The sequence below is a fragment of the Anthonomus grandis genome, chromosome 9 (assembly GCF_022605725.1).
Source record: "Anthonomus grandis grandis chromosome 9, icAntGran1.3, whole genome shotgun sequence".
NCBI classification, from domain to species: domain Eukaryota; kingdom Metazoa; phylum Arthropoda; class Insecta; order Coleoptera; family Curculionidae; genus Anthonomus; species Anthonomus grandis.
This window is the reverse complement of record NC_065554.1, coordinates 29,969,192-29,995,775: the sequence shown is the minus strand read 5'-3', so window position 1 is coordinate 29,995,775 and position 26,584 is coordinate 29,969,192. Positions and strand designations below refer to the sequence as shown.

Sequence of the window (26,584 nt, the reverse complement as noted above, 5' to 3'; positions counted from 1 at the left end):
TGACTCAACTGCCTGTGAGAAATCAATAATTACTTTCAGGCATTTGACGTCCTTGAAGAAGAAAAAGAAGAGAAGAAACGTTTGACTCAACTGCCTGTAAGAAATCAATAATTACTTTCGAGCTTATCTGCTTATTATTTTAAGGTCGTTGAGCGTGTTGCGTGTAGTCTCTATTGTAGGCCTCTATTTTGATGGGCGAAAGGATCAAACGCTTTCTATGGTGAATAAAAAAAAATTATTCAACAAGAAAAACACATTTCAATTATAAAAGAACCTGGTAATATATATTTCGCACATATATCTACAAAAGGAGCTTCTACTGCAGTAAATATTAAAAATGAAATTTTAAAATGTTTAGAGAATTATGAGACGGATATAAGTTTTTTGTCTGTAATCGGTTGCGATGGAACGAATGTAAATACAGGATGGAAGGGAGACATTATTCGTCGTATGGGAACTTATATCGGAAGACCCCTTCAGTGGAGTATATGTCTTCTCAATATTATTAACTAATGCTATTTGACCAATGAATTGCCTTTACGTCATCTTCTTCAAAATTTAGATGGCGAGACCAAGGGACCTTACAGTTTTTCAGGGCCAGTGGGTTTGCTACTAAAAGACTGCCAACAATGCCATTAAAGAAATTTAAAATTATAGACACAGAGCTTCCAGAACTAACAGCAAATATTCTAAGCACTGACCAACAATATTTGTATAATATTTGTTTTGCTATTAAAAATGGACACTGTCCGGAAAGTCTGGCAAATAAAGATCCTGGAAAGTTGTCCCATGCTCGCTGGCTTACTAAAGCTAACAGGATACTGCGTTTATATGTAGCCACCAAAAAACCCCCTATCAAACCTAGTTATTTTATCAGAATTTATTATGAAAGTATATGCCCCTGTTTGGTTTGATATTAAGAAACAACCACTGATCTACAACGGAGCACGACATTTGTGGAAAGCCATTACTCTTTCCAGAACTTTTCCACCTAAAGTTACTAAAATAGTCGACAAAGTCTTTGCCGCCAATGCCTATTTTGCCCATTCTGAAAATTTGCTCTTAGCAATGCTAACAGACCCAAGGCCTCATATAAAGACATTGGCTGTGAGAAGAATAAAAAAATGCAGAATGCATCCCAGCAATGAAGTGAGAGTCTTTAGGGTACCTTCGATCAACTTAGCCGCTGAGGATTACATTGATTTAATAGACTGGCAAAAAACAGTAATTTCTGAACCACCCTTAACAGTTGCTCTTAAAAATGAAGATTTGGATAATTTATTAAAAGGTACATTTGTGCCAAACTTTGAGAAATTTCCATGTCACACTCAGGCAGTAGAACGCTGCGTCAAACTGGTTACTGAGGCCTCCACTAAAGTATGTGTCGATGAGTCCAGAGACGGCTTTGTTTGAATGAAATTAGAAGGTCGACAAATGTTACCAATTTTTGATAACAAGTCGCAATATTTTGAAAAACGAAAAATTATTTTTTATCTCCCTGTCTATTTTTTCGAAAAACGTTGAAATAGGTGTCCAATTATTTTATTTGAAGAATATTTGTACAAATTTTCAACTCTCTAACTTTCTTCGTTTTTGAGTTATAGACATGCTGATAGGATTTTTTTGAAAAAATATCACATTTTCCAAAGAAAAATTATTTTTTATCTCCCTGTCTATTTTTTAGAAAAACGTTGAAATAGGTGTCCAATCATTTTATTTGAAGAATATTTGTACAAATTTTCAACTCTCTAACTTTCTTTGTTTTTGAGTTATGGACATGCTGATAGGATTTTTTGAAAAAAATATCACATTTTCCCAAGAAAAATTATTTTTCATCTCCCTGTCTATTTTTTCAAAAAACGTTGAAATAGGTGTCTAATGAAATTGTCCATAGATTATGTGTACAAATTTTCAAAATTACATCTTTTAGCAAAGGATTACGAGGGCAGAAAAAATTGTTAGAGTACCCTATTAGTAAACCTTTTTGTCTAGAGAGTATCTGAAAAAGAATGTACAGAATGATTTAAAATGCATCATGCATCATGCGGAAAAAAAGACTGATTGTTTTTGGTAGGCTGGGTATTAGAATCAATTAACTGAATATAGAAAAATGTTGGGAAAATTCAATTTTTATTCACATCACAGTCAGTAACTGCAAATGAGCCTATTACCCTCAAGGTACCTGCTGCACTAAAACCATATTAAGACAGCGTCTCTAATCGTGTGAGACATAATTTAATGCTTTTAATAGATCGCACAGATAAAACTACTGGTGGATCTACCTGTCCTAATTGACTTCTATGGCTCAATCTGAGGGCCATAGAGAATGAAAAATTCTGCAAAAGTATATCAACATGATTCTGGTTCTTGAAGCTCTCGAATGGGCACCCCGTACATAAAAGGTGGAAGTGAAAAAAAAAATAACGGAACAACAAATAAAACGGTTTAAATATTTCCTATATTAACATCGCGGCATCGAGACAAATCCATCCATTTTACCTTCGCCGCTCGAACGTTTCGCATCATTTCGTTCTTTGTTAAAAATTAAATTGCCATAAGTATTATTAGACCTCTAATTTCGATCGGCGAACAAATAAGTCAGAAATTGGTCAATTTCTGTTGGGATTGCGTGATGCACACGGAATATTTATCGCAAAAAATCAAAATCAGAAGGAAGTGAATTATACGATGAGGGGCCAAAATCAAGTGGTGCTCACTTCGTACATATACGGCGACGAGGATGCCGAAAATATCGTGAACATTTTTCAAACTTTCAAAGTTCGCGTCAACGAGATCGATATGAGTCAAGATACTGCGGCAATGGACACTAAAACAGGTGAGTTTGAAGGAATTCTATTATATGCTTCTATATATGTTTTATTGCAGAAACCAGTCTGGATTTATCAGAGGACGTGCAACATGGATTAGGCAGTGAAGCTTTAAAGCATCGCGACCTCTTGAAGTGGCTAAAACGACAAACTAAGAAAACTTTCAGCGTGAAAACCTTAAAGCGAAGAATCCCGATTTTCAATTACTTGCTCCAGTACACTTGGGAAATTGCCCTTTCGGATTTTTTAGCCGGTATTACCGTGGGACTCACCATTATTCCTCAAGCGATCGCTTATTCTAGTGTGGCTGGCTTACCTGCTCAAATAGGTAAGTGAGAAGGCTCCTTTTTAGTTTTTAATGAAGAAATAGAGTGAAGTCTAGCATAGTCTTGACGTTCCTAAAGAAACCTTAGTGTCAAGATTACAAGGTGTTGTCAAATAGGTTGCTATAAATGCAGGTCTTAAATGTTGGACAAAATGGTGATTGAATGATAGTTCTCGATTTTTTATTGTTTCTAGACATTGGCAAAAGTGCTTGTGATAAGTTGGGAAGTATACACAGAAGTTAGAGAGTTACATAAAAAAATAATAAATGCACTATTTAAAAATTATATATTGAAAGGGCGCAATGTAAAAAAAATAATACTCTGTGTAAAGTGTATTTTTCTTTACGATTCCTGTGAATTAAAAAAGTTTTTCCGAATAAGAATGCCTGGGAAGAATATCTTCTACTGCTGTATAAGAGAAAACTATCGAAATGTGTCGTTATGAACTTTGTGTCGAATAAATAGAAAAAAAACTCAATATTTTTGAAAAATATTTTTTTTATAAAATTTTCGTTCGAATTTGGAAAAAACGCTGAAATAGGTGTCCAACGAAATTGTCCATAGATTATGTGTACAAATTTTCAAAATGATATCTGGGCAATTTTTTGAGTTATGAACTTTGTGTCAAATAAATAGAAAAAAAAACTCAATATTTTCGAAAAATATTTTTTTTCTCAAATTCTCAAACGAATTTAGAAAAACGCTGAAATAGGTGTCCAACGAAATTGTCCATAGATTAAGTGTACAAATTTTCAAAATGATATCTGGTCAATTTTTTTAGTTATGAACTTTGTGTCGAATAAATAGAAAAAAAAACTCAATATTTTCGAAAAATATTTTTTTTCTCAAATTCTCAAACGAATTTAGAAAAACGCTGAAATAGGTGTCCAACGAAATTGTCCATAGATTATGTGTACAAATTTTCAAAATGATATCTGGTCAATTTTTTGAGTTATGAACTTTGTGTCAAATAAATAGAAAAAAAATCAATATTTTCGAAAAATATTTTTTTTCTAAAATTTTCGTACGAATTTAGAAAAACGCTGAAATAGGTGTCCAACGAAATTGTCCATAGATTAAGTGTACAAATTTTCAAAATGATATCTGGGCAATTTTTTGAGTTATGAACTTTGTGTCAAATAAATAGAAAAAAAAACTCAATATTTTCGAAAAATATTTTTTTTCTCAAATTCTCAAACGAATTTAGAAAAACGCTGAAATAGGTGTCCAACGAAATTGTCCATAGATTAAGTGTACAAATTTTCAAAATGATATCTGGGCAATTTTTTGAGTTATGAACTTTGTGTCAAATAAATAGAAAAAAAAACTCAATATTTTCGAAAAATATTTTTTTTCTCAAATTCTCAAACGAATTTAGAAAAACGCTGAAATAGGTGTCCAACGAAATTGTCCATAGATTAAGTGTACAAATTTTCAAAATGATATCTGGTCAATTTTTTTAGTTATGAACTTTGTGTCGAATAAATAGAAAAAAAAACTCAATATTTTCGAAAAATATTTTTTTTCTCAAATTCTCAAACGAATTTAGAAAAACGCTGAAATAGGTGTCCAACGAAATTGTCCATAGATTATGTGTACAAATTTTCAAAATGATATCTGGTCAATTTTTTGAGTTATGAACTTTGTGTCAAATAAATAGAAAAAAAATCAATATTTTCGAAAAATATTTTTTTTCTAAAATTTTCGTACGAATTTAGAAAAACGCTGAAATAGGTGTCCAACGAAATTGTCCATAGATTAAGTGTACAAATTTTCAAAATGATATCTGGTCAATTTTTTTAGTTATGAACTTTGTGTCGAATAAATAGAAAAAAAAACTCAATATTTTCGAAAAATATTTTTTTTCTCAAATTCTCAAACGAATTTAGAAAAACGCTGAAATAGGTGTCCAACGAAATTGTCCATAGATTATGTGTACAAATTTTCAAAATGATATCTGGTCAATTTTTTGAGTTATGAACTTTGTGTCAAATAAATAGAAAAAAAATCAATATTTTCGAAAAATATTTTTTTTCTAAAATTTTCGTACGAATTTAGAAAAACGCTGAAATAGGTGTCCAACGAAATTGTCCATAGATTAAGTGTACAAATTTTCAAAATGATATCTGGGCAATTTTTTGAGTTATGAACTTTGTGTCAAATAAATAGAAAAAAAAACTCAATATTTTCGAAAAATATTTTTTTTCTCAAATTCTCAAACGAATTTAGAAAAACGCTGAAATAGGTGTCCAACGAAATTGTCCATAGATTAAGTGTACAAATTTTCAAAATGATATCTGGGCAATTTTTTGAGTTATGAACTTTGTGTCAAATAAATAGAAAAAAAAACTCAATATTTTCGAAAAATATTTTTTTTCTCAAATTCTCAAACGAATTTAGAAAAACGCTGAAATAGGTGTCCAACGAAATTGTCCATAGATTAAGTGTACAAATTTTCAAAATGATATCTGGTCAATTTTTTTAGTTATGAACTTTGTGTCGAATAAATAGAAAAAAAAACTCAATATTTTCGAAAAATATTTTTTTTCTCAAATTCTCAAACGAATTTAGAAAAACGCTGAAATAGGTGTCCAACGAAATTGTCCATAGATTATGTGTACAAATTTTCAAAATGATATCTGGTCAATTTTTTGAGTTATGAACTTTGTGTCAAATAAATAGAAAAAAAATCAATATTTTCGAAAAATATTTTTTTTCTAAAATTTTCGTACGAATTTAGAAAAACGCTGAAATAGGTGTCCAACGAAATTGTCCATAGATTATGTGTACTAATTTTCAAAATGATATCTGGTCAATTTTTTGAGTTATGAACTTTGTGTCAAATAAATAGAAAAAAAATCAATATTTTCGAAAAATATTTTTTTTCTAAAATTTTCGTACGAATTTAGAAAAACGCTGAAATAGGTGTCCAACGAAATTGTCCATAGATTATGTGTACAAATTTTCAAAATGATATCTGGTCAATTTTTTGAGTTATGAACTTTGTGTCAAATAAATAGAAAAAAAATCAATATTTTCGAAAAATATTTTTTTTCTAAAATTTTCGTACGAATTTAGAAAAACGCTGAAATAGGTGTCCAACGAAATTGTCCATAGATTATGTGTACTAATTTTCAAAATGATATCTGGTCAATTTTTTGAGTTATGAACTTTGTGTCAAATAAATAGAAAAAAAATCAATATTTTCGAAAAATATTTTTTTTCTAAAATTTTCGTACGAATTTAGAAAAACGCTGAAATAGGTGTCCAACGAAATTGTCCATAGATTATGTGTACTAATTTTCAAAATGATATCTGGTCAATTTTTTGAGTTATGAACTTTGTGTCAAATAAATAGAAAAAAAATCAATATTTTCGAAAAATATTTTTTTTCTAAAATTTTCGTACGAATTTAGAAAAACGCTGAAATAGGTGTCCAACGAAATTGTCCATAGATTATGTGTACTAATTTTCAAAATGATATCTGGTCAATTTTTTGAGTTATGAACTTTGTGTCAAATAAATAGAAAAAAAATCAATATTTTCGAAAAATATTTTTTTTCTAAAATTTTCGTACGAATTTAGAAAAACGCTGAAATAGGTGTCCAACGAAATTGTCCATAGATTATGTGTACTAATTTTCAAAATGATATCTGGTCAATTTTTTGAGTTATGAACTTTGTGTCAAATAAATAGAAAAAAAAACTCAATATTTTCGAAAAATTTTTTTTTTCTCAAAATCTCGTATGTATTTGGAAAAACGCTGAAATAGGTGTCCAACGAAATTGTCCATAGATTATGTGTACAAATTTTTAAAATGATATCTGGTCAATTTTTTGAGGTATGAACTTTGTGTCAAATAAATAGAAAAAAAAAACTCAATATTTTCGAAAAATTTTTTTTTTCTTAAATTCTTGTACGAATTTGGAAAAACGCTGAAATAGGTGTCCAACGAAATTGTTCATAGAATATGTGTACAAATTTTCAAAATGAAATCTGGTCAATTTTTTGAGTTATGAACTTTGTGTCGAATAAATAGAAAAAAAAACTCAATATTTTCGAAAAATATTTTTTTTCTCAAAATCTCGTACGAATTTGGAAAAACGCTGAAATAGGTGTCCAACGAAATTGTTCATAGATTATGTGTACAAATTTTTAAAATGATATCTGGTCAATTTTTTGAGTTATGAACTTTGTGTCAAATAAATAGAAAAAAAAACTCAATATTTTCGAAAAAATTTTTTTTCTCAAAATCTCGTATGTATTTGGAAAAACGCTGAAATAGGTGTCCAACGAAATTGTCCATAGATTATGTGTACAAATTTTTAAAATGATATCTGGTCAATTTTTTGAGTTATGAACTTTGTGTCAAATAAATAGAAAAAAAAACTCAATATTTTCGAAAAAATTTTTTTTCTCAAAATCTCGTATGTATTTGGAAAAACGCTGAAATAGGTGTCCAACGAAATTGTCCATAGATTATGTGTACTAATTTTCAAAATGATATCTGGTCAATTTTTTGAGTTATGAACTTTGTGTCGAATAAATAGAAAAAAAAACTCAATATTTTCGAAAAATATTTTTTTTCTCAAATTGTCGTAGGAATTTGGAAAAACGCTGAAACAGGTGTCCAACGAAATTGTCCATAGATTATGTGTACAAATTTTCAAAATGATATCTGGTCAATTTTTTGAGTTATGAACTTTGTGTCGAATAAATAGAAAAAAAAACTCAATATTTTCAAAAAATATTTTTTTTCTTAAATTCTTGTACGAATTTGGAAAAACACTGAAATAGGTGTCCAACGAAATTGTCCATAGATTATGTGTACAAATTTTCAAAATGATATCTGGTCAATTTTTTGAGTTATGAACTTTGTGTCAAATAAATAGAAAAAAAACTCAATATTTTCGAAAAAAATTTTTTTCTCAAATTCTCGTACGAATTTGGAAAAACGCTGAAATAGGTGTCCAACGAAATTGTCCATAGATTATGTGTACAAATTTTCAAAATGATATTTTGTCAATTTTTTGAGTTATGAACTTTGTGTGGAATAAATAGAAAAAACAAACTTATTATTTTCGAAAAATATTTTTTTTCTCAAAATCTCGTATGTATTTGGAAAAACGCTGAAATAGGTGTCCAACGAAATTGTCCATAGATTATGTGTACAAATTTTCAAAATGATATCTGGTCAATTTTTTGAGTTATGAACTTTGTGTCAAATAAATAGAAAAAAAAACTCAATATTTTCGAAAAATAATTTTTTTCTCAAAATCTCGTATGAATTTGGAAAAACGCTGAAATAGGTGTCCAACGAAATTGTCCATAGATTATGTGTACAAATTTTCAAAATGATATCTGGTCAATTTTTTGAGTTATGAACTTTGTGTCGAATAAATAGAAAAAAAAACTCAATATTTTCGAAAAATATTTTTTTTCTCAAAATCTCGTACGAATTTGGAAAAACGCTGAAATAGGTGTCCAACGAAATTGTCCATAGATTATGTGTACAAATTTTCAAAATGATATCTGGTCAATTTTTTGAGTTATGAACTTTGTGTCTAGGTATGTAGTCGAATAAGCTTGGAAAGTAGGCACTTCACTTGTCGACTTTAAAGTGTAAAAGAGACAGATAAAGGGAGAGTGAGAGAAAAAAAACTTAAATGAGTTCAGCGGGATATAATTTAGGTATTTAGAAGCAATTCTTTTTTTAAAACTAGAATTTGTCTAGGACAAGTCAAAAACTTTATTTGTTTGTATGAAAGGCAATTTGATAGGCAAATAATTTTTTAAATGCTTCAGTTCTATGACCAGGGATTGTTAGAAGATTTAATCGACGGATATTAACATTATGGACATCTGTTCGATAGGTTATCTTTTGGTAAAGATATGGGGGACATTTATATTTAATAACTTTATAAAAAAAAAGATGAAACTAGATCACCCCAACTCAGGTAATTTACGTTTTATACTAAAGATCAGTCGAAGACAAGAATTTTGCGCCTTTTGGACTCTTTCTTTATCCAGGCTGTCCAAAAAAGGTTGTCTATGATCTGAAAAATTGAAGTGTGATCAAGCATCGCTTTGGTTTTCTGAAACAAATAGTATCTAGGGGAGTAAATAAGTCTAAACTTTTAAGCATAGAGTAAGATGATCCTTAAATTTTCCTTTACTATCAATAACTAGACCTAGATTTTTTACACGTTATGTTTGTTCACAAGTTCGAGCTGTATAGATATTCTGTAGTTATTATATCTCACAGTTTCGTTGCAAGAAAAAACATCTTCTTTACGTACTTTTAGGTTTGTATTCTTCGTTCGTCGCCCCTTTGATATATGCAGTATTTGGCAGCAGTAAGGATTCACCTGTGGGACCTACAGCCATTGAAGGTCTACTAGTGAGGGAAAACAAACACGAGTTGGGCATCCCGGGGGCGGTTCTACTCTGTTTTCTTAGCGGATGTGTAGAGTTCCTTATGGGAGTTTTACATCTAGGTAAGACACACCTCTAGGTGATCATTCATTTTATACTAATTGGAGTATTGTTCAAATAAAAAGCATAGTAATTGATTTCGTCGGATCATATTAAAATTTCCTAGACATTGAACTTAAAAGAATATTCGTTAAATTATGCTCTGTTAACGTCCTTTTCAGTTCACACAATCTATTTCAAATAGAGTAGACCTCAATCAAGTTCTGTATATAAAAAGAGAACTTGTACATAAAACATACCAGGTGTAAACATTTTTGGGTTCACAACAAATAAAATACGTTATGATTAATTGAGCGACGTTTCGAGCCTTTATTATACCTTCTTCAGGTTAAAAATACATGACCATTATGGTACTTGTTTCCTTCCTGGACATTTTATTGTTACTATGTAACGTTATTTATTTATTAAAAAAAAACAGAAAATGACATATATTAAGCACTTAAATTTAAGAAAGCTAAATTAATGAAGGTCGAATTATCCTAAATTTTAGTGGCTACTGAATGCTTGAACATCTGATCAAAAAAAATTACATTAAGATAATCACACTATATCTTGGTTGTCTTTGACGGACTATGAAAATTTAACTTAAACTATTTTTTTTTTCAAACCAACCTGCTGTTAAATAAACAAATATTTACCATTATTTATAGGGCATCCTATAAACGTTGATAAAATGAACCAGACCATAATAAAAACATTTAATAGAAACTATTTAATGAAAGTAAATTAATCTGGGACAACATACTTCCAAATACAATAACGTCTTTTATTTGCTGCCCTGTATATCAAAAAACGTTGGCTCTAGTAGACTGTAAAGCAAGGACAATCGACTATACATTTATCCTGTTTCTAAATCCTAATTTTTCCCTTTTTTTTTTTTCAAGGTTTTCTCATAGATTTCATCTCGGGACCGGTTACGATAGCGTTCACATCGGCAGCAGCCCTAGTAGTGGCCACCACCCAAATAAAAGATCTCCTGGGGCTGGATTATCCGGGGGACAAATTCGTGTTGGTGTGGACGCAAATTTACGAACACATTACGGAAACGAGCCGAGCCGATTGCGTCATGGGTTTCATTTGTATTGGTGTGCTAGTCATTCTGAAAGTGAGTACCTAAAATAAGCTTTTTATCAGCACCAAACATTTACCATATTTTGCCAGTTTGAATTGAGAAGAAAACTCTTATGTCAAAATTAAGTCTTGGATTCTCTTGACGCTTTCCTAAATTAACACTTGTAATTCCTTTGTTTAATTACTCTTATATGTTTCAAATTACGAAACAGTTTTGCCTCTAGTGAGATTAAAAATAAAGAGTTTTGGTTAGTGGTAAAACTGTCTCGTAATTTGAGTGTCACTATTTTTTATGTTTATTGCTTTTCTATGAAATATTTCTTTACATCGAAGTTTGTATTTCTTTAACTTTATAGACATGGATCAAGTATTCCTTTTTTTATAAAAAGATAAGTGAACTATTATTTGAAAATCTCCAGATAATCGTCTTGAGAGTTACTTTTAGTTTATCAAGTATACAAAGTTATTATTGTAAAGAGTAAGTTTATTCGATTAAGGTAAATATATTATTTCTTTCCTGGAATAAAGTAAAAATTTATTCCAGGCAGTCATTTTTATGTCTCAGATCTATTTAAAACCTCTAGGGTTGAATAATTGTGCTTTGAGGATAAGAAATTACATAACAATGACTGCCTGGATTAAAAAAAAAGAGTAAGAGTAAGTAAAGTAAACATTTATTCCGGGCCGTCATTTTTATGTAATTTCTTATCCTCAAAGCACAATTCGACCCTAGATGTTTTAGACGTTTTAAATTGATCTGAGGATGACTTGTAAGCGAAGGCGGCGAAACACGTGTCACCTTAAATATATTTTAAATGCGAGACTTTTGACTAAAACTTTTGCTTCTTATATTTAATTAAATTTCGTAACAATTATGGATAATTTTTTCATATTACATAAATGACTGCCTGAAATAAATTTTTGCTTTTCCTTTTTAAATTAATTTAAAAAAGAAATTAGTTAAAACGCTTATCTTGTTTCACTTTAGTTATGCAGATGGTCCAGTTATGCAGGCAATCTGAGAGCTCTAAAATCGAAAATATGTGCTATCGCCTAATATGAGCCTTGAAAAACGAAATAGTATTTTAGATAAAATAAACGAGATCTTAATCATACCAGTATTATTTATTATTGGTATTTTTCTATTTCTTTTATTTTTTGCTATTTTAGCAGTAAATTTTGACTTTGACAAATATGTAAATCTTATATGCCATATAGCACATAGTTGCTCATTCTTTTATAGTTAGTTTCTTAAGAAAATTCTATTAACGAGCTTAAGTTTAAAAAGCCCTAGGCTAGACCTTCTAAGTTAATAAGAATAAAATATTCCAGGGTTTGATTTGCCTCTAAAAGGTTAAAAAATATCCAGAAATGAGGTTAAAGGCTCACAAAACTATACAGAAATGAGTGCCTGGAATAAATGTTTACTTTATTCCGTGTAATTAGGTTTAATGGTAATGAGTTATATTAAATTAATCAAAAATGATTACCTGATTATTTCATTATTTCAGGCATGCGGGATAGATTTGCCCTTTAAAGATTAGAAAATATCCGGAAATCATCATTATAATTGACTTATTTCAGGCAGATGAGGTTGGAATTCTTTGAGGATAAATAATATTCAGAAATCGGGTTAAAAGGGACAAAACTATAGAGAAATGAATGCCTGGACTAAATTACTAATTTATGCCAGGCACGCAGAGTTAAATTGTAATTTAAATTTGAGAAATATTCGATAAATCGATGGTATGTCTTAGGCAGTTGAAGCAACTTAGTTTAAGTTAAACTGCCTGAAAGAAGTACAATACCTACTTTAGAAGTTTTGAAGAGGAAAAAAAATCACTTTTCCATATTTGCAAAAGGAAAATGCCTTAAGAAAGTAAATAAGATGTGCCTGGAAGAAGAATAACCTTTCAAATGCCCAGAAAAATGTATTTTAATGTCACCTGAATTTTTAGTTATTGAAGAAGAATAACTAAATTTTTGTCTTAATAGAAAGAAGGAGAAATGTATCTCGACTGCATAATAATATTGATGGCTTTAATGATCGTGTGGAATTTCGCGTGGAATGACAGTTGTACGCCAAACAGATATTCTCAAGTGTGAAGTGTACGAACAAAGTTGCGGTTTTCACAATGGTAAAGTTAACGGAACGAGAAAAAATAGAAATTCTGTGCATTCTGAATCTGCTCAATTATACAATGAAATCCATCCTGATCGTCCTCCGATATATCAAAAGGTGGTGAGTAGAATAGAGGCTAAATTTAGAGAATTCGGTCATGTTAGAGATCTGCCGAAGTCTGGTCGTCCTGCTCGAGATGAAAATGAACAACTTGACGTTTTGCTTTCTTTGTAAGAAAATCCATGCGCTCCTTTGTCGCAGATTAGGGCAAATTTACACATGGCGAAATCTATAGTTAAAAAGCACAAATATCACCCCTACAAAGTTATTCCTGTGCAAGAGTTATTTGATGACGATTTCGATAGGCGAAACGAGTTTTTTGAACGCTTACAAAACATGTGCAATCTAAATAATAATTTACTAACAAATATTATTTTTTCCGATGAAGCCACGTTCTGTTTGAATGGTAGTGTGAACAGACAAAATTTTCGATATTGGGCAACAGAAAATCCGCATTGGATGATGAAGGTAAACATCCAGTATCCTCGAAAACTAAATGTGTAGTGCGCGGAAGAGTAATAGGTCCCTTTTTCTTTAAACATACTTTAACGGGACAAGTGTATCTCGATTTTCTCCAATTTGAATTAGTTCCAGCATTACTAGCTTTATTTCCAAATCCATTGCACCCAGACTATCCTGACGAAGAACTAATTTTCCAGCAAGATGGCGCTCCTCCGCACTATGCGTACATTTTTGGATGAAACCTTTCCTAATCGGTAGATAGGAAGGAGAGGACCCATCGAATGGCCTGCTAGGTCGCCTGACCTAACACCAATGGACTTTATTTTGTGGGGATACCTCAAGTACTTGTTAATAGGCCCAATAATCTAGACATAACTCCGGAAATGATTGAAAATGTGCTACGAGTTTTTATTGATCGCCTTGGATATTGTCAAGCCGTGAATGGCAACCATTTTTTGAACATTTAACTTAATTTTTGTTTTTGTTTTATTTGTTACATGAATCGTCTTTTTTTCGATAACTGTTGACTTTAGGTATAGGACATGATGCATGAAACATACGTAGAATTCCACGCGGAATTCAATGATAAAATTAAAAAAAAAAGGTGCTTTTATTTTTAAAAAATGAAGTTGATGGTCGTAATTTATTTTTGGGCAACCCTGTATATACAAAATTCACGTACAACTTGAAATAAAAATCGATGGGTCCGAACGTTTTTTTTTCGAACACGCCCCTGAATTTTAAATGAATTTAGACATAACTTTTGGGATGCACTGTATATAAGTTTTTAATGTGTATATTTATACGGTTCTATTTCAGAAACTGAAAGATATAAAGTTTGTAAACAAGGAGGGAGTTGAAAGGAGCCACTCGATCAAAATCTTATATGGTTTCTGTTGGTTTTTATCCACGTCCAGGAATTTGCTTGTCGTGGTGATTTCTGCATCTGTTGCCTATTGTTTGGAATCGGACGGTAGCTCTCCATTTAAATTAACGGGTAAGTGTCTGTATGATTTTTTTTCACGTTCGTTTTGTAGTAATTGATGGTTACTTGCAGGATTCGTGAAACCGGGTTTGCCAAGCTTAAGCCTGCCACCGTTTACCACGCAAGTGGAGAACAAAATCTACTCGTTTTGGGACATGGTCTCCGTACTTGGATCGGGGATCATTATTGTTCCCGTTTTGTCGATTTTGCAAAATTACGCCATCGCCAAAGTTTATAGTAAGTGACAAATGTGTGTGACTGCCTTTATGTCCCATTTTGATTGTAATTGCAAGGCAACAAATGTAGGTAATTGATACAATTTGATGAGTTAATGTAAAAATCTCCTATCAGAATTTGAGTAAGAAATAATTAACCCTAAAAAAAAATTAATGTTACCACTAGGTGTGTGGCGCATATATCAACGTCTTTCTAACTAACTTTCTAACTTCTTTCTAATTGCGGAGCCTCCGTGTATTGAATTTATGTGGAATGCATCAAGTTTATAGCCAATGTTCATAATAGCCCTGCATAGCCAATATTCTGTCAGACCTATAAAACCAAAGTTATGCTCAGTATAAAAAAAAACTAAACTAAATTTACGTTTTGAAGACGCTCTGGATGTTTAAATGCGATAAATTATGCCATTATTAGCTTCAGTGTAACAGAAGTAATAAGTGATTGAGGATAAGTGCAGTTTAATAGTGTTTTGGGGGGGGCAATAGTTCTAGTGTAGACTTTAACTAGCCGGTGTCATATATTTTGATCCACAATCAACGTAGATTTCCTGTTGCAGTGTTAACCCGTCAAGTGCCGTGAATTGTGAAAGTTTCACATACTAATTAATCAATTATTTTTGATAGATTAAAAAAGGATGGGTAATTTAAGTAGCTACTGTAATTGTTTTTAGGTGCTGTGTTAATCCCCCCAAAATTAGAATGCAACATGGAGAAGCCAGAACCTAGTAAAAAACGTATGGTTAATGATGAAAATCGGCAGTTTCAAGAAATTTGGACTGAGAAATATTTTTTTGTATGGTCGAATAACAAAGTCGCTTGTTTAATTTGCAAGAATTCTGTCGCGATTGCAAAGGAATATAATGTAAAAAGGCACTGTGAAACGCAGCATCCTTCTTTTGCCAAGTTTACAGGCGAATTAAGAAAGCAAAAAATATTGTCTTTAAAAGGGGAGCCTATAGGTCAGCAAGCTACGTTTACAAAACCCATTCAAAATTCAGAAATAGCTACAAAAGTCATGAAATTTCTCGAATGATAGCAAAGCGATGATGGCGATTTTGTAAAAGAACACTTAGGAATTGCCGCTAAGAAAATCTGTCCAGAAGCAGCAAAAAAGTTGGAGAAAATTCAACTGAATCGTATGACTATCCAAAGATGAATTATCTCTTTGTCCGGTAATATTGCGGAACAATTAATTGAAAAAACTAAGGTTATTGATTTTTGTTCATTAGCACTCGACGAACCCATTGATATTAGTTCCACAGCTCAACTTCTCATATTCATAAGTATATTTTGACTTTGGCTTTAATAATTAAAACGATTAAGAAATTTCAAGTTTTTACTGCAAAGCTGTTGACTGTGCGTTCCAAATTTCTTTTACTTTATTTTAATGGGCTGAATGTTGAATTTTGCTTCTTAGTTTATGCTATCGGTTTAAGATCGATAAAAGAATTGACAAATAATGAGCCTTTTATTCATTTGTTAAGTTTCTACCGCATTTTGTTTTTCAACTAACCTGTAAATATCCTAAAGTAGAAGATATAGCACAAGGAGAAGTGAATTTTGCTCACAAAGACTACAAAATAAAGTTCACTAATTATTTATAAAGAATAACAATGATATTCATCATCAGAAGCCCCACTGCTTTTTCTAGTGGGCATAGGCCTTTCTAGTATTCTGTTCCACTACTAACGGAGCTACGCCGACTGCGTCCAGTTTAGTGTAATCAATTTCATTTCATCATTTCTCGGTCTCAATTCAAAGATTCTTTTTTTTAATCGATCATCTGTCATCCCTGCGATGTATTTAGCCCAGTTCCATTTTAATGCTGTAATTCTTCTTATGGCATCTGCAACATCGAACCTTCACCTTGTTGGGGATGTTGATTGGAGTATTGTTGTAATTGGTGTCAATTACGAGCTAATTACTTTGCTGAAAAAGCATCTGCAAGAAAAAAACATAAACGCTGAAGATCTCATGCAGTTTTACTGCATTATACACCAAGAATCTCTCTGTTCTAAAAAAATTAAATTTCAAAATGTCATGAAAGTGGTAGTTTCGACTGTAAATTTCATAAAATCACGAGGACTCAATCACAGACAATTCAAACAATTCCTTGATGACATCGAAAGCGAATACGGAGATTTACTGTATAATACAGAAGTAAGTCGTGGATTCACATTAGAACGATTTTTAAATTTAACAGAAGAAATTGGAATATTTCTGGCGGAAAAGCAAGGGCATATTCCGGAACTTAAAAATCCTGATTGGTTGTGCGATTTGGCTTTTTACAAATCATTTGTATGTCTTGAACACACGGCTTCGAGGCAAAAACCAACTGATATCCCAGCTCTACGCGGATGTATCATCCTTTCAGTGCAAGCCGACACTTTTCAGATCACAATTGACTTCTGGAAATTACAATCATTTTCCGAATTATAAGAAAATGGCTGAAAAATTCAACAAAACTGCCCTTAATTTCAGTTATATACAGAAGCTAGATGTTTTGAATCAATCTTTTCAAAACGGATTTTCGGAGTCTAAAAAAGTGAAACCTCTGTTGGACATATTCAGCAATCCTTTCACAATTTCAGTTGAAAATGCGCCAGAGTCAATGCAGTTAGATATTATCAACATTCAAAACGACCGCAACAAATTTAACGAAGAAGAGTTGCTGAACTTTTACCGCTGCCAATAAAGAGTTGCGCATAAACGCTCTGAAATGTGCCAGCTAATTTGGTTTTACCTATATATGTGAACAAACTTTTTCAATACTAAATCATAATAAAACAAAAAATCGAAACCGCCTTGCAAATGAACATTTGGAAGCAGTTTTACCCGTTGCTACAAGTAAATTTGAGCCAAATGTAAAACCGATTGTAAGCACTATGCAGTGCCACGCTTGAAATTAAGAAATTCTTTTTCAATTTAAATAAATTATTATAAAAATAAAAATTAAATAATCTTTATTGTATGCAACAAATAAATTACATCTATTTTACCTATACGGTGGATAAATATGCCAAAAATCTTGATTGGGGCTTGGGGCATATTTTACTCTACTACTGAAATGCCTATGCTAAGGCTTTATTTCTCAAGCCTAGTAGTAGTGAATAAGATAGAGCATGTTTATTATCAAAGAAATATATTGACATGGTCATAAAAAAGTCTTCTACATAAACAACTCATCAAATTTCCGTACTACGTACTACTAGTTTTATATTGTACCGTTATTAGTGAGTTTGATCTTGTTATTTGTTACGTTACTGACTATTATATTACGTTACTATTTTATTTATATTACGTTACTATATTACGTTACTATTTATTGCATTATCTCTTAATATTTCAATAATTGTTTTCTTATTAGGATTTGTATAACAAAACTTTTTGAACTTGAAGACGAAATGTTCATATGTGAACTTGGGTCCGCAATGGTTTTATTTCTAGAGTACCAATTTCTAGATCCAAGGTAAAGTTTTAGGGGGCGAATTCAAGAAATAAAAAGCATTTATCGGTAATAAAGTGTCATTGGAAAATAATTATTTATTTTACGCATATTCATACATTAAAATTGAAGCGATGTCTGCCTATTTTAGAAAATATTTCCATGACTTCGTCTGAAGGAACCTGAATATCATAATTGATAGTTAGAAGAGCCAATTCAATCAATTTTCTTTGCAGCATTGTAGTTCTGGGTCAGGTTTTGATTAGGTGCAAAGAAGAATTCAAAATATTACTAAGCATAACTGGAACTTGAAGTAGTACTGCCATGAGAAAATAATATACAGGGTGTCCCCTTTCAAAAATGCTACAGTATATACAGGAACCATAAAAAAGTAGTTTGACCGCAACTTTTTGAGGAACTGCGGGTAATTTGACTGACGCCACTTAAAAAAAAATTGTCTGATTATTTTGTTTATTTTTCACAAAACACGACCCTTGCATTTTTGTGCGCCGACGCACCGTTTTAGTGCAAAAAAAATAAGTCCCTATCAGGCTTCTTTATTTTATTAGTTTTTTCCCGAAAATCTTCAATGCCCAATTAAAAAATAATACAATACCCAATTATTGCAAATAATGTCAAAGCGATAACATAAACAAGAGAAAAATGAGTGACAGTAATCAAACAAAAGTCACTTTTATTAATCTCACTATTTTAGTATTAATTAAATTAATTAATTAATTGTCTTTGCGTGGGTCAACATGTGCAGAAAATGTGTAGAAATGCACGGAGGAGCATTTGGTTTGAATTGTTTTTATTGTGGTTATTGTTTAGTTAAATTATTTATTTTTTATTGTAATGATATTAAACTTTTTGTTGTTACAAAAGGTTCCTTGAATGGATTTTATTATTTTGTACGAAAACGGTGCGTCGGAGCGCAAAAATGCAAAGGGTGTGTTTTATTAAAAATAAACAAAATATTTCGGAAAAAAAGGGCCAGTCCAAATTGGTCCTACAATGGTCTAATTAGCCTTCAAAGATTTTTAAGAAACTTATTTTTTCCTATTCCAGGCACTTGGTTTAGACCAAATTAAAGATCAGTTTTTTCATCCTAAAAGATCAGATTTTTCAAAATGTATAAGAGAAGCCTAATTACACAAAAATTGTCATTATTCCAGGCACTTTTGGGTCAGGCCAAATTAGCCCTAAAAAATCAGATTTTTTTAAAATATGTAAGGACAGCCTAGTTCAAAAAAAATTATTATTCCAGGTACTTGGGTTAGTCCAAATTGGTCCTAGAATAGTCTAATTAGCCTTTAAAGATTTTTAAGAAACATATTTTTTTCCTATTCCAGGCACTTGGTTAAGACCAAATTAAAGATCAGTTTTTTAATCATTTCATTTTCTTTTCAACAAAACAATGATTTATCTTTTTTTTTTAGAAAAAAGTTAACATACATGTGCTGCAACTCCGTCCCTGAACAGATCAAATCACTTGCAATTGCTTAAACAATTGCCCCACCACCGATCATTTAAATCCTAAAAATTTTATTTAAATCGCTTCAAGCACTTTTAATACAGAGAAAAAAAAATATTATTTTTTTTAAATTTTAACACCCTGTATTTTGGAAACGGTGCACTTAGGACCATCGATGTCCTATCACAAACTAATTTTTTTATGGCTCCTGTATATACTCTAGCATTTTTTACTATTTGAACCCCTGTAGGTATGAAAAAGGTTCGGCTTTCAACAATTTTTTGTACCAATTTCAAGAACTTTATAAAAAATCCATATTATCAATCATAGCTTCTTCACCAACTATTCAATAAAATACGTTTCATTATTCTACACGTACTCAGAACGTTACTTGCATTCCTTATATAAATATTTTGCCTCTAAATTCTCCAATAACTGGATTGGAGGTAAAGCTTGCCAACATATTCTAGTAACACCCTCGATATTTTCCCTTTATAGGCCAAGGAAAACCGATAGATTCCACGCAGGAGATGCTCGCCCTGGGCGTGTGCAACGTCGCATCCTCGTTCGTCTCCTCCATGCCGGTATCGGGGGCGTTGTCACGTGGGGCCGTTAATCACGCCAGCGGAGTCCGAACGACGTTCGGGGGCGTCTACACCGCCATCGTGGTCGTCGTCTCGTTGAGTTTTTTGACCCCGTGGTTCTACTACATACCGAGAGCGGCCCTGGCAGCGGTCATTATTGTTGCTGTCACTTGTATGATCGAACTACATCTGCTACGGTCCATTTGGAGGACCAAGAGTAAGTTAGTAGCTTTGATTTAGCAAGCACTTTGTAGAGGGAGGCAACTTAAGTTTTTCACTTCTGGATTCGTCTTGGGTTAAAGTTGAGACTAGGTAGTAGAGTTAGTCGTAGTTGCTGATGTTTGAAATTGAATTCTAAAGAAACAACCAATAAGATGAATTCAGGAGGTATAGTCATGGACTTTGATACCCTCAAAAACTAAACAAACTAAATGGAATCATAAAAAAAATTGCAGCTGTGTTACTATGTTTTACTCTATAACGTATAACAAAAAGCTTTAATTTGTCTGTTCTGCCTGAAGAAACCCTAATATAGGCTGAAACGTTGGCATTAAAGGAAGAAAAGATTTGAAGATTTGGATTGTTAATTGAAAGATTTGAAGTTGTTAATTTTAGGCATTTCTTCTAAATTTTCCTCGTTTTTGTTGAAGTAATTATTAATGTCAAGGTATTAGAATTCTTATTCCAGGAGCATATAATAAATAAATTAATTTGTCGCTTATTCATACGTCAATCAGTTGATTTATAGTAGTCAAAATTTAGAAACGATGGATTTGTAGACTCCTCAGAATACTCTCTTAGTCTTTATTAAAGAAATAACTAATATCCATTAACCTAAAGTCAAGATAACAGAATTATTGTTCCTAGAGTGCCTGTGAGAAACAAAATACTTGTTTCTTATTGACAAGTGATATCTTGGGTTCTAGAAGTCAAAATTTAGAAATTATTGATTTGTGGACTAGTCTGAGGACTATTTTAGTATTTTTTGAAGAAATCTATACGTAATGATAAGTTTTTATCCTTATGTTTTCCATAGATAAACACTTAAACATATGAGGCAGAGTTCAATTATTAAAGCCGCTTTCTGAGTAGTATTGTAACCACATTTTTTAAATTATAAATAAGAAACTTTATAACTTAACTTTTTATCAACAACCCTGTAATTCATAAACCAAAAGTGCTACACTTTTAAAAATTGGTACATGGGTTGTTCAATTAAAATTATTGGACACCTATTTCAGCGTTTTTTGAAAAATATACAGGAGGTTGAGAAAAAAATTTTTTTTCAGAAAAATTGAGTTTTTTCATAATGACAACAACTTGTTAATATGGTTGTTAATTGTTTGTTAATTTTAGAAATTTCTTCTAAATTTTCCTCGTTTTTGTTGAAGTAATTATTAACATTAAAGAGTCAAAGTATTAGAATTCTTATTCCAGGAGCGCCTGTAAGAAATAAATTAATTGGTCGCTTATTGAAACGTCAATCACTTGAGTTAGAGTAGTCAGAATTTAGAAATTATGGATTTAGACTCCTCAGAATACTCTCTTAGTCTTTATTAAAGAAATAACTAATATTAGATATATAACTAGAATTATTGTTCCTGGAGTACCTTTGAGAAGCAAAATACTTGTCTCTTATTGACAAGTGAATATCTTGGGTTCTCGTAGTCAAAATTTAGAAATTATTGATTAATGGACTACTCTGAATACTGTTTTTGTCCTTTTTGAAGAAATTACTAAAATCCATTAACTAAAAGTCAAGTTCTTATAATTTTTATTCCAGGAGTGCCTGTAAGTAACAAAATAATTTGTATCTTACTGGCAAGTGAATATCTTGGGTTCTATAAGTCAAAATTTAGAAACTATTGATTTATAGAGTTCTCTGGAGACTTTCTTAGTCTCTTTTAAAAAAATGACTTACATCCATTGACTTAGTCAAGTCAAGATAACAGAATTCTTATGCCAGGGGTGCCTGTGAGAAACAAAATACTTGTCTCTTATTGACAAGTGAACATCTTGGGTTTTAGAAGACAGAATTTAGAAATTATTGATTTGTGGAATAGTCTGAGGACTATTTTAGTATTTTTTGAAGAAATCACTAAAATTGATGCACTTAAGGTCAAGGTAAAGGAATTCTTAGTTCAGGAATGTCTGTAAGCAGCAAAATAATTTGTCTCTTATTGGCAGGTGAATATTTTGGACTCTAGTAGTCAAAGTTTTAAAATTATTGTTTAATGGACTAGTCTGAGGACTATTTTAATCTTTTTTAAATAAATCAGTAAAATCGATGCACTAAAAGTCAAGACAATGAAGTTCTTATTCCAGGAGTGCCTGTAAGTAGTAAAATAATTTGTCTCTTATTGGCAAGTGAATATCTTAGGTTCTAGTAGCCCAAATTAAAAAATTATTGATTTATGGACTAGTGTGAAGTCTTTATTAGTCTTTTTTGAAGAAGTTACTAAAATCCATTCCCAAAAAGTCAAGATTGCGTAATTTTTGCTTTTGTTGGATGTAGGTCAAAACAAAAACAATCAATTAGATATTTTACCGACGTTTCGATATCTACGATATCTATTTTATTTGTTTTCTATGTTCTGCCTGAAGAAACCCTAATATAGGCTGAAACGTTGGCATTAAAGGAAAAAAAGATTTGAAGATTTGGAATTTATTTCACCCCACATACAACTTAACACTTAAAACTCAACACAATTAAACTGGGTCAATATTGAATTAATGTAAAACAGGCCCATGGAAGTATCGTGTGTTAGATATTGGATTGTGTACTCTTGGGTTGATAAAAGTGCAGTATCTAGTTGTTAATTTAAGACATGTCTTCTAAATTTTCCTCGTTTTTGTTGAAGTAATTATTAACGTTAAGAGTCAAGGTATTAGAATTCTTATTCCAGGAGCGCCTGTAAGAAATTTTATTGCCAAATAAATATTTTGGGTTCTAGTTATCACAATATTGTAATTCTTGATTTCATGAGATACTCAAAAGATTTTCCTAGTCTTTTTGAAGAAATGAATAAAATCCATTGACGAGAAATCAAGAAACTGGAATTTTTATTCCAGGAGTGCCTATAAGAAACAAATTAATTTGTCGCTTATTGAAATTATTGATTTGTGGATTAGTCTGGGGTCTATTTTAGTCTTTTTAAAAAAATCACTAGAATCGATGCACTAAAGGTCAAGATAATGAAGTTCTTATTCCAGGAGTACCTGTAAGTAGTAAAATAATTTGTCTCTTATTGGCAAGTGAATATCTTAGGTTCTAGTAGCTCAAATTAAAAAATTATTGATATATGGACTAGTGTGAAGTCTTTATTAGTCTTTTTTGAAGAAATGAATAAAATCCCTTCACGAGAAGTCAAGAAACTGGAATTTTTATTCCAGGAGCGCCTATAAGAAATAAATTAATTTGTCGCTTATTGAAATGTCAATCACTTGAGTTATAGTGGTCAGAATTTAGAAACTATGCATTTATAGACTCCTCAGAATACTCTCTTAGTATTTATTAAAGAAATAACTAATATCCATTGACCTAAAGTCAAGATAACGGAATTATTGTTCCTGGAGTGCCTGTGAGGAACAAAATACTTGTCTCTTATTGACAAGTGAATATCTTGGGTTCTAGAAGTCAAAATTTAAAAATTATTGATTTATAGAGTACTCCGTTAGTCTCTTTTAAAGAAATGAATAACATCCATTGACTTAATAAAGTCAAGATAATGGAATTCTTATTCCAGGAATGCCTGTAAGTAGCAAAATAATTTGTATCTTATTGGCAGGTGAATATCTTGGATTCTAGTAGCCTAAATTAAAAAATTATTGATTTATGGGCTAGTGTGAAGTCTTTATTAGTCTTTTTTGACGAAATGATTAAAATCCATTAACTAAAAGTCAAGTTCTTATAATTTTTATTCCACGAGTGCCTGTAAGTAACAAAATAATTTGTCTCTTACTGGCAAGTGAATATCTTGGGTTCTAGAAGTCAAAGTTTTGAAATTATTGATTTGTGGACTAGTCTGGGGTCTATTTTAGTCTTTTTTAAAGAAATCACTAAAATCAATGCACTAAAAGTCAAGATATTGTAATTTTTGTTCCAGGAGTGCCTGTAAGTAGTAAAATAATTTGTCTCTTACTGACTGAAGTGAATATCTTGGATTCTAGAAGTCAAAGTTTAGAAATTATTGATTTATAAACTACTTTGAAGATCTCTTAGTCTGTTTTAAAGAAATTGCTAAAATCCATTCACAAAAAGTCAAGATTAATTAAAATTTTGCTTTTGTTGGATATAGGTCAAAAAAACTACTTAAGACGATCAATTAGATATTTTACCGACGTTTCGATCTATGAGATTTTATTTGTTTTCTATGAGTCTATCTTTTAAAGTCCTGAGGATCATCACGAGAAATCCAAACGTCGACAAAATATGTATATAATTGATTGTCCATAAACACAACAAAAACCAAAATTAAGCAAACTTATAAACTAACGAGAAATAATGCACAAAAGCCAAGATGGGCATACATATTGACCAGTTCTTGAGGTGTATTTGTTATGGATTTAGAATAACAGCATAATATTAAATATAAATACAATAAGCTTTGTATATCACACAAATGTTGAATTTATTATGAGGTCTTGCCTAATGTTTTGAGGATCAGCAAACGTCAAAACAATAATAAAGTATAAAATGGATTATCAACAAACATGTCGAGGAGTTTGTAAAGAAAAACGAATATTTACAGTATATGGCTTTTATTTGTTAGAATGTTCCTATATAAACATAAAAACAAACACACAAACACAAAATATACACTTTCCTATACATAGACTCACTCTTAATGAACAAAATCCTGCTTATATGTTGAATGAACTAAAAATATTAAGTAATTTTAAAACCTAATTATCAAAGCTGCTTAGTAATCTGGAACCTTGTTGTTTAAAGGATTATCTTGAATTTTGATATTATATTATTTATGTATTATACAAATGGTATATTTGTACAATAAGTACTATTACTGATTGTACTTATTTGACTTGAAATAAAGAGGTTTTCTAGTCTATTTCAAGATGTGGAATTCTTATTTCAGGAGTGCCTGTAAGGAACAAATTAATCAACACTTTTGCACTAAAACGTTTTATACAGGACAAAAATAAAACACCTTAGACAAAGCTACATTAGTTGACGTTTCGATCACTATGAGATCATCATAAGAACTCCAAAAGAACTGGTCTTATTGCTGTTTCGTTGTATAAATGTGCTCATGTTTATTTATTTATTTGTGCTGAGAAGTATGAACATGGACTAAATAAAACTCATGTTCGTTTAAGGGTGTCTTATATTTAAACTAAATCCAACAACAATTCAAGCGAAAAACTTGTCTTTTCCAGAATCTGATCTTATTCCTGCCACAGCCACTTTTTTCGGCTGTTTATTTACCAGATTAGAAATCGGAATCGGCATAGGAGTGGCCCTCAATTTAGCATTTTTACTATATGGAACTGCCCGACCTTCCATCGATATCAGACGAGCGAGAGTAAGAAAACACCGCGTTTGCCTAAAAGGTATTTTAATTCGGATTTATTTTAGTCGATTTCTGGATACGAGTATTTGCTAGTAACCCCGGATAGGAGTCTGGCTTTTCCTTCGGTGGAGTTCGTCAGACACTTAATCACCAAAGCCTGCAGCACCAAAGAAAATATTAATCGCATAATCCCTGTTGTAATTGATGCTAAACATATACAGGGTGCAGATTTTACTGTGGCAAGGGTAAGAACTGTTTAAAATCCCAATTAATATAGTACTCCGTTTTTTATTATTGTTAATTTTAGGGTCTCAAGGTCCTCATGCAAGACTTTACCAGCAAAAACCAACAAATAATTTTCGTAAATCTTAAGAAGTCTGTGGTGAAAACCCTTAAGGGGGTCAACCCGAAAGAGTTTTATTATTGTAACACTTATGAGGAGCTAAACGATTGCTTAAAGAGGTTTTCCATGAAAACCATATCTTTTAATATTGAATACAAGAGTGACCATAGCGTTTTGACCAAATTGTAAAAAAGACTGGGACAATTAGTATAAGAAATAAAATTAGTTAAAAGAGAGAAATCTTTTTTTTTTTATCATTTGAAAAAATTGATTGGAGTTCCAAAAAAATGGAATATTAAAAAATGGGCGTTGTGCAACATAATTATCATAATTGAGTGTCCTTTCTATTCTTGGCTAACTGGTGTTATATATGTATCATTAAAACTAAGGATAGAAGTATACATAAAAGTTTCCTACAAACTAATGTACATCATGTAGGATTGCTTTAGAACAGATTTAAATCTGTTGATAAATATTTTAGTTTAGATGAGACATAAATATAGTTTTCATTTCCACTCCTGCATTTTATATACAGGTATTTTAAATGTAGTACAGGAAAAAATAAAATTTTATGTTTTTTTATTATATTTACAATTCCTGGGGTGGTAGTGATACTTCTGGA

The 26,584-nt window shown here is 31.2% G+C and overlaps 1 protein-coding gene across 1 annotated transcript; it reads left to right on the top strand.

Moving 5' to 3' along the window:
- The first annotated feature begins 1,930 nt into the window (after nucleotides 1–1,930).
- LOC126740671 (sodium-independent sulfate anion transporter-like) lies at nucleotides 1,931–26,196 on the top strand. Its single transcript, XM_050446796.1, has 10 exons — nucleotides 1,931–2,836; nucleotides 2,887–3,156; nucleotides 9,460–9,651; nucleotides 10,534–10,754; nucleotides 14,184–14,361; nucleotides 14,422–14,586; nucleotides 20,003–20,305; nucleotides 25,486–25,631; nucleotides 25,685–25,864; nucleotides 25,927–26,196. Exons 1-10 carry the CDS (start codon nucleotides 2,689–2,691, stop codon nucleotides 26,149–26,151), a joined length of 2,028 nt encoding a protein of 675 aa, XP_050302753.1. The 5' UTR covers nucleotides 1,931–2,688; the 3' UTR covers nucleotides 26,152–26,196.
- Nucleotides 26,197–26,584: the final 388 nt, after the last annotated feature.

Bases quoted from the DNA above. Each gene is read 5' to 3' on its own strand.
- LOC126740671 (XM_050446796.1), top strand. From the start codon at position 2,689: ATGAGGGGCCAAAATCAAGTGGTGCTCACTTCGTACATATACGGCGAC. The intron at 2,837-2,886 runs GTGAGTTTGAAG...GTTTTATTGCAG, and splicing joins GGCAATGGACACTAAAACAG to AAACCAGTCTGGATTTATCA. The intron at 9,652-10,533 runs GTAAGACACACC...TTTTTTTTCAAG, and splicing joins TATGGGAGTTTTACATCTAG to GTTTTCTCATAGATTTCATC.